Genomic DNA, 8,883 nt, shown 5'->3' on the forward strand with positions numbered 1-8,883 from the left:
AACAGATTGTTGCCTTAATTGTTGTTTTGAATATCGTTTCATAAACCTGATGCCATGGTCAAATCTGTTCCCAACTATCTTGAATTTTGTGTGGCACAGTTGTCAACTCTTAAAAATTTAAGTGAAAGTGATATCTTATACTATTTTTACTAGTCATCCCATTAAGGCATGCTTGGTTTTTCATTGGTGGCAGACAAACCAATTCATTCCTTTCTCTTTTGTGTAATTGCCTCTTCCATTTTTTGTGACAGAGTTTTGCAATGAATGGGTTACACTTTTGTATTGAGCATACATCTCCATACAACTTTGGTTAATTGCTTGTGTGACATCATTTTAACCTCCTTATTTTACAAAGCATGATGGGATGCTTAATTAACTAAGGAATCACACCTGTATGGAAGTGCCTCCCTTCAGTGTCCAGTACTTTGTATCCCTTATTTTCTCAAGGATTTCCTTTATTTTGACAGTTACCTGTATCTTATTCAACAAAAAATACCTGTTCATCCAAGTTAGTATTTAATACATATAAATGTGCATTTAATGACTATGAACACACTCCGCACTAATTCAGCTTATAGAATCCGGGAAATAGAGGCAACTCTTTTCCTAAAGCAAATATCTTAATTACAAAACCAAGAAAGCAACTTTAAAGCAGGTTAAATATTGATTTATTTCTAAATGTAATGTTCAAACTCATAAGATTGACAAATCGACATTTTTAACATTAACTAGCATCGTCATGCTCATGTGATACAACATTTGGGTTAGAGGCATTTTACAGAACATTTCCATTGTTATTGTTATGCTCCTATATCATTATTACCTTGAGCCATTGCACAACTAGATATTGACACCCCTTACTAGCACAAGAGTTAAGTCCAAACAGAACAAATGTCAATGTTATGAGGGTCATATTTCAGCTTCAAGTTTCTAGGAATACCATGTCCATAATATACAGCCAAAATACTAAGAAAAAATCTAAACAATGTAAGCACTTGCGATACAGTAACGGTAAGGCGTTTCCTCTGAAGGTGGGTACAGAGGGGCCTTTGGCAGCAGCACTTAATATGAAACGATCCAAGGACTACACAACTACACATAACTTATAAAACGTATATCAAGTTCCTTATAGTTTTTAATCCCTGATCATGACTCCCTGATATATCAGTTTTAGCGAAACTGCAAACCCCGGCTCTTTACTCCAGGTGCACCAGAGAAAAGCGCTCAAAATATTTGAAAGATTTCAAATAGTATTTCAACCCCAACCCCCCTACCTGACAGAACATACTTAGCTAAGATCAATGAAAGAATGAGATGCAGAAGAGAAAAGAAAGAAGAAAACAATCTTGCATTGTTTGGTGGTAGCTGGAGAGATTGCTGTATTTGCTTGGGAAGACAGGGTGAGGTAACAACGGCCCAAGTGGGTCAGTTGTTTCTGATCAGAGCCAAGAACTCCTCCCGCGTCTTGGGATCCTCTTGGAAGAGTCCCAGCATGGCGCTTGTCACGGTCTTGCTGTTCATCTTCTGCACACCCCTCATCACCATGCACATATGACTGAAACACACAATACAATGGTCCAAACTCAGTTGTTATAATGAAAACAGATCAACCGGTGCACTCCTGAGAACAACTCTCTGATTCACTGAATGAATTGATCCAAAACACATAAAACATAGGCGGTCTTAACAACCACCTGTCAGCCACGACATAATTCCGGGCACAGTTTGTGTAGCATAGGTTTGCAATTCATTCGGGCATAGAAATAGATGGAGCACTACAATGTAGTTCACATGTAATACAAGACATGGAGTACATCGTAAAAAGACACTCACGCTGCCTCAATGACGACTGCTACGCCTGCAGGCTCTAATGCCTCTGAGATTGCTGTAGCGATCTGCTTGGTCAGGCGTTCCTGCACTGTAGAGGGAACAACAAACATAAAGGGTCAGAGGTTAATACTCTAGATTGCACTCAAACCCACAGGCTTCCCTCAGCAAGCTGCTCGGTGATAGTGATAACCGAAATGACCAACGGATACTCGCCTTGAAGCCTCCTGCTGAAGATTTCAACAATCCTGAAATGAATGAAGCAATAAAAAGGGGGAAGTTAGTGCAGAACGTGTGTGTGTGTGCGTTCATGTGTCCACTTGTGTGTGTGTGCGCGTACATGCCTGCATGCATATCTTTGGGAAGATGATAGCAACTGAATATGATCACTGACCTTGCCAGCTTGCTCAGACCAACCACTTTATTGTTCGGAAGATATCCAATGTGAACCTTTGGTGTCGAAACAAAAGCACATAGTCGCAAATTCAATGATAAACTCAGAGAACGTCTGAACTATTAGATTTGTAAACCATGTACCATTGACATTAGCAGGATTTCAACAACAACAAAGGAAACAAGGGATGTTCTGAGTGTCAGAATGCATTATACGTATCAAATGATCCCAACTGCTGCTGTGTAAGTCCAAATGATACGCACGTATTGCTTCATGGCTTCATTATACATCATGGGTTTTCACCTTGCCAAAGAAGGGCACGAGATGGTGCTCACAGAGAGAGAACATTTCAATGTCCTTCACGATCACCATCTCGTTGTGGTTCTCGTCGAAGATGGCATTGTTCAGGATGTCTGGGGAAGAAGAGGTAAGAGAGACAAGTGGAACAATTGTTTTACCCAACTCCAGATTGCAGCTTTGTATGCATAATGAGTTTTCTCTACTTGCGATCTCAATTTGCAGAGACACTGGGTGCCATGAGGAAAATGTAAAGTAATGAACCACGCTCTTTGCAGCAAATAGAATATGACCCGATGAATAAAATGAAAACTCTAAATGAACAGCTGGTCAAAATCTGAATTACACTTTGTTGCTTCCAATGATGTATGTGTCTTTGGCTGTTTCCAGTAATGTTTGAAATTACAATGGAGGTCTGATATCTCCAAAGCTAAATTAATCGTGCACACATATCAACTTGCACTGTAGCTGTGTGGACAGTTTATCAAGACTATGCAGCCTGAGGAAGGAGCAATGCTAAATTAGTTTTAAATAGGCTTGTGTAAATATATAAGACCACACATTAAATGCATAATAAAACTGTAAAGAACAGATTGTTCTCCTTGTCGTTTGAACACCACAATCTACCTCATAATCTATCATATATTTTAGATTTAATGAAACACATTTACAACTATTTATGCAGGACGGTCAATGCTCTCACCATTTACTGTCTCGTGATAACCTTTGGTGAGGAACTGCATTGCTTTGGCTGCCCGTAATGGTGTACGCAGTAGACCCTCACGTTCCACGTCTTCTCCCAGTTCTCGAAGTACGATGCCGTAGGCTCTTTCAATGGCAGATATCTTGCACACATCCTCTGACTCCTTGTGGGACTTCTCCTCCTTGCCCATCAATTCAGCTTTCTTTGCCTCTATGGATTTTTCACTGAACCCGTTGAGATATTCTGTAACAATTTTTCCATTGCAGACGCCGTTAATCTCTGATGCTTTTTGGTACTCCATTCTAATAAATCTGAAATAACTTGATTCAATGCCCTGTGTATAAAGTCACCGCTTGTTGACTAATTTGTGGTAAGAGGTGACACTAGACTATTGCTCGTGGCTTGGGTGGTGACTCCAGGCCCTATTTATGGGTGCGCCTCTAACTGTCATGCCCGTTCCAACATTCGTTACGGAGTAGGCACATGGCTTCTCAGGAGAAAGTGTGACTTTTTGGTCTGCAACCACCAGACACGATCATAACGCTGCACTAATTGAGGAAGGCATCTTATCACCTACGCTAAAAATCGATTTTAGTGGAAATCATGAGAACAATAAACCGTTTTATAACTAACTGTAATCCAGCATAAGTGTTAGAAAAGTGTGAGACCGCGTGAGTGGAAGTCCCAAGTAGTCAGGCGTTACTCTCTGAAATGTGGGATACTGCAACATGTCACTGAATGAATAGTAAGGTACAATGTATACACTCACTGTGGGCCTATATGGTTATGAAAGGACAGAATAAATATAAACTCAGCAAAAAAAGAAATTTCCCTTTTAGAGGATACTGTCTTTCAAAGATGATTCATAAAAATCCAAATAACCTCACAGATCTTCATTGTAAAGAGTTTAAACTCTGTTTTCCAAGCTTGTTTAAAGAACCATAAACAATTAATGAACATGCACCTGTGGAACGGTTGTTGAGACACTAACAGCTTACAGATGGTAGGCAATTAAGGTCACAATTATGAAAACTTAGGACACTAAAGAGGCCTTTCTACTGACTGTGAAAAACACCAAAAGAAAGTTGCCCAGGGTCCCTGCTCATCTGCGTGAACGTGCCTTAGGCCAGGGCAATACATTGCAATGTCCGTACTGTGAGATGCCTAAGACAGCGCTACAGGGAGACAGGACGGACATCTGATCGTCCTCGCAGTGGCAGACCATGTAACAACACCTCCACAGGATCAGTACGTCCGAACATCACACCTGCGGGACAGGTACAGGATGGCAACAACAACTGCCCGAGTTACACCAGGAATGCACAGTCCCTCCATCAATGCTCAGACTGTACGCAATAGGCTGAGAGAGGCTGGACTGAGGACTTGTAGGCCTGTTGTAAGACAGGCCCTCACCAGACAAATCACCGGCAACAACGTCACCCATGGGCACAAACCCACCAGACAGGACTGGCAAAAAGTGCTCTTCACTGACGAGTCGCGGTTTTGCCTCATCAGTAGTGATGGTCGGATTCGCGTTTATCGTCAAAGCAATGAGCGTTACACCGAGGCCTGTCCTCTGGAGCGGGATCGATTTGGAGGTGGAGGGTCCGTCATGGTCTGGGGCGGTGTGTCACAGCATCATCGGTCTGAGCTTGTTGTCATTGCAGGCAATCTCAATGCTGTGCGTTACAGGGAAGACATCCTCCTCCCTCATGTGGTACCCTTCCTGCAGGCTCATCCTGACATGACCCTCCAGCATGACAATGCCACCAGCTATACCGCTAGTTCTGTGCATGATTTCCTGCAACACAGGAATGTCAGTGTTTTGCCATGGCCAGCAAAGAGCCCGGATCTCAATCCCATTGAGCACATCTGGGACCAGTTGGAACGGAGGGTGAGGGCTAGGGCCATTCCCCCCAGAAATGTCCAGGAATTTGCAAGTTGCTTGGTGGAAGAGTGGGGTTAATCTCACAGCAAGAACAGACAAATCTGGTGCAGTCCATGAGGAGATGCACTGCAGTACTTAATGCAGCTGGTGGCCACACCAGATACTGACTGTTACTTTTGATTTTGACCCCCCCTTTGTTCATGGACACATTATTACATTTCTGCTAGTCACATGTCTGTGGAACTTGTTCAGTTTATGTCTCAGTTGTTGAATCATGTTATGTTCATACAAATATGTACACATGTTAAGTTTGCTGAAAATAAACGCAGTTGACAGTGAGATGACGTTTTTTTTGTGTCTAGTTTATTATGTAAAACAGGAAGGAAAGACAGACAGGTGTAAATGATAACGGACAGTGACTGGCAAGGGAATGGTAGTTAGGACCAGACCTGGGCCAAATACATACGTCAAATACTATTTGAACTAGGTCTGTTGGGACAGAAAATCAAATCAATGCTTCGTGAACAACAGGTGTAGACTAACAGTGAAATGCTTACTTAGGGGTCCTTTTCCAACAATGCAGAGTTAAAGATAAAAAAATAGAAATAGTGACGCAAGGAATAAATACACAGTGAATAACAAATGACAATAATGAGTAAAAATAACATGGCTAGATACAGGAAGTATACAGCACAGGAGGTTGGTGGCACCTTAATTGGGGAGGACGGGCTCGTGGTAATGGCTGGAGTGGAGTTAGTGGAATGGTATCAAATACAGCAAACACATGATTTGATGCCATTCCATTCACTCTGTTCCAGCAATTCTTGTGAGCCGTCCTCCCCTCAGAAGCCCCCACTGATATACAGGGAGTACCAGTGCCGAGTCAATGTGCAGGGGTACGAGGTAATTGAGGTAGCTACTGTATGTACATATAGGGGTAAAATGACTAGGCAACAGGACAGATAATAGACAGTAGCGGCAGCGTATGTGCTGAGTGTGTGCACGGCGTCAGTATGCATGTGTAAGTGTATGGGTATAGTCCAGTGTGTGTGCATAGAGTTAATGCAAAGAAGGGTCAATGCAGGTAGCCATTTGATTAGTTATTTAGCAGTCTTGTTTATCAGTCTTATGGCTTGTGTGTAGAAGCTGCTCGGGGTCCTGTTGGTCCCAGACTTGGTGCACTGGTACCACTTGCCATGCGGTAGTTGAGACAACAGTCTATGGCTTGGGTGGCTGGAGACTTTGAAAAAATGTTGTGCCTTCTGCTGACACGCCTGGTATAAAGGTCCTGGATGGCAGGGAGCTCTGATGTACTGGGCCGTACTCAACAGCTGCCATACCAAGAGGTAATGCAGAACGGGCAAAATGCTCTCAATGGTGCATCTATATAACTTTTGGAGGACCTGAGGGCAAGTATTTTCAGCCTCCTGAGGGGAAGAAGCACGTTCTCACAACTGTGTGGGTGTGTGTGGACCATGTTAATTCCTTAGTGATGTGGACACAGAGGAACTCGAAGCTCTCAACCCACTCCACTACAGCCCCATCGATGTGGATGGGGCTGTGATCGCCCCTCCATTTCATTTAGACCACGATCAGCTCCTTTGTCTTGCTGACGTTAAGGGGGAGGTTGTTGTCCTGGCACCAGACTGCCAAGTCTCTGACCTCCTCCCTCTAGGCTGCCTCATCGTCGCCGGTGATCAGTCCTACCACCGTCATGCCGTCGGGAAACTTGATGATGCTGGAGTTGTGTGCGGCAACGCAGTCTTGGTTGAACAGGGAGTACAGGTGGGGACAAAGGACACTCACCCCTGAGGGGCGCCCGTGTTCATGGTCAGCGTGGCAGATGTGTTGTTGCCTAACTTCACCGTCTGGGGGCGGCCCATCAGTAAGTCCAGGATCCAGACAGAGTGCGATGTCTGGCACCCTTTGATCAGAAAGGGTCTCAACAACAAGGCCAGGAGATAGGTATAGGCGACATAAGCCGCCACTTAGGGTCCCCGGATGCTTTTTTAGGAACTCAGTTGAGATTTCAACTTACTATTGAGAGTAAGAATAGTACAATACATCAGGTGCAATTTTGAAATTTGGTTGTGTATGTCAGTCACTGACAGTCACTAAATTAGTCATGTCAACTAATCATTTTTAGATTGGTAGTTTTTGAAAGGGAGCAACCCACGATTCCGTAACAATTAGTCTATTCAGCTATCTAAACTTAACCTCCTGGGGGCCCCCATTGATTTTGTTAGTCATTCTCACTCGTATATTAACCCTGGCATAAGTTATTGCAAAATGTGTAGATTCGCAGGATATTAGCTTTTTGCCGTTTTAAAGCAAGTTTTCTGCAATTCTACACATTTTGCCATGGGGGGAGAGACAGGAAATCAACTTGCAGGTTTATCGTAAATTAACTTTCAAATGTTGATTTCTCTCCACCATCAAGAGGGAGGCCACTAACATGTTTTGCCATGAGGTGGGGGGGCCCCCAACCAAATCTTGCAAGGGGGCCCCCAAGAGGCTAGAGCCGGTCCTGGGTGCCACAGTTCCTAGAACATCCTACTACTGTACTGTGAAGGGTTGTGATTGAGGACCCATTAGGGATTATCAAACAAAGTCTGTTAGGGCCTGGGAGGCAGGGGTAGGCTGGGGAGGAGGCTGGCAGGGCCCCAGTGGAGCGAGCCATGGTGGCAACCCATCAGGAACAGGTGGGGGCTCCTCAGAGGAGGTAGGATAAATGTGAGTATAACTCCACACTCATACCACTAAAATATGTACAGCTGCAAAGCCAAGAAAAATATTGTCACTGTATCTGATGTAATCAGTTCTCACGCAATCTTGGTTACCCAGAAATAAAATTCTCATGAAAGTTGTCTCTTGAATCTGTCCAGAAGAGATTAGTTCTCGGTTTACATTCATCCATCGGATTAAAGGGGCAATCTTGGATTGTTACTTCTATTTTGGGACTTTTAAATCAATGATAAAGCTATTGATTCTTGAAGAGCTTATAAATGCCTCATAAGCTTAGTTTCACTGTTTTACACCCTCAAAATAAACTTATTTTACTCCATTGTTAGTATACAATGTAATTGTAAACATACAAACATAGCTTTAACCATATGCATTTGAAGCTAACATTTTGATCTCAAGGCTGACTATCCGTGAGATCAAAATGATAGCTTTAACCATGCTTTGAAGCTATACAGTGGCCTTGGTGATCATTTTGTTTGTTGTTTTTTTGAATCCCAGATTGCCCCTTTAAGACCGGATCTGCTGTTACCTAACATGGTTTTAGGTTCATCGTCGTTGTTTGGCCTCTGTTCATTCATTGAACTCAAATAAAGACAATTCAAAGAAACCATACACACATGATCCATTTGGCACAGCTTTAACAACCACTAGATTAAATCAATCCTTTCAAGCAAATTGCTTTACAAGAATTACCCTCATATCTGCCTCATGCAGACTTTTATGTTCTAATTAACCAGTTTATCTGTCAACATTGAATTAAAACGATTCTGATTTATTTTGATCCACAACCCAGATTGGACATGCAGAGCAGTATGTCGTGATGGTAAACCTAGTGAAACCAATATCCTTCCACAAAGGTCAAAATTATACTAGTTAGGAATAATGATACAATCATAATGACCTTTTAAAACACACTATCTTCTGGGTAAAGGACGGGAACATAACTGAATCAGGAGTTGAACTATAGTGCGATTGACTTTGTGTAGGGGTAGAATTTGGCGGTCATGTGTTTGGTAACAAGGTTTGACT

At 42.8% G+C, this 8,883-nt stretch overlaps 1 protein-coding gene across 1 annotated transcript; it reads right to left on the reverse strand.

The window, feature by feature from the left end:
- Nucleotides 1-651: 651 nt before the first annotated feature.
- Nucleotides 652-3,620, reverse strand: LOC139381496 (GTP cyclohydrolase 1-like). Its single transcript, XM_071125093.1, has 6 exons — nucleotides 3,222-3,620; nucleotides 2,525-2,634; nucleotides 2,222-2,277; nucleotides 2,044-2,075; nucleotides 1,834-1,918; nucleotides 652-1,555 (listed from the first exon to the last, which is right to left on the reverse strand). The coding sequence occupies exons 1-6, from the start codon at nucleotides 3,520-3,522 to the stop codon at nucleotides 1,426-1,428; spliced, it is 714 nt and encodes a 237-aa protein (XP_070981194.1). The 5' UTR covers nucleotides 3,523-3,620; the 3' UTR covers nucleotides 652-1,425.
- Between the last annotated feature and the right edge of the window lie 5,263 nt (nucleotides 3,621-8,883).

The sequence above is a fragment of the Oncorhynchus clarkii genome, chromosome 23 (assembly GCF_045791955.1).
Source record: "Oncorhynchus clarkii lewisi isolate Uvic-CL-2024 chromosome 23, UVic_Ocla_1.0, whole genome shotgun sequence".
Lineage (NCBI taxonomy): Eukaryota > Metazoa > Chordata > Actinopteri > Salmoniformes > Salmonidae > Oncorhynchus > Oncorhynchus clarkii.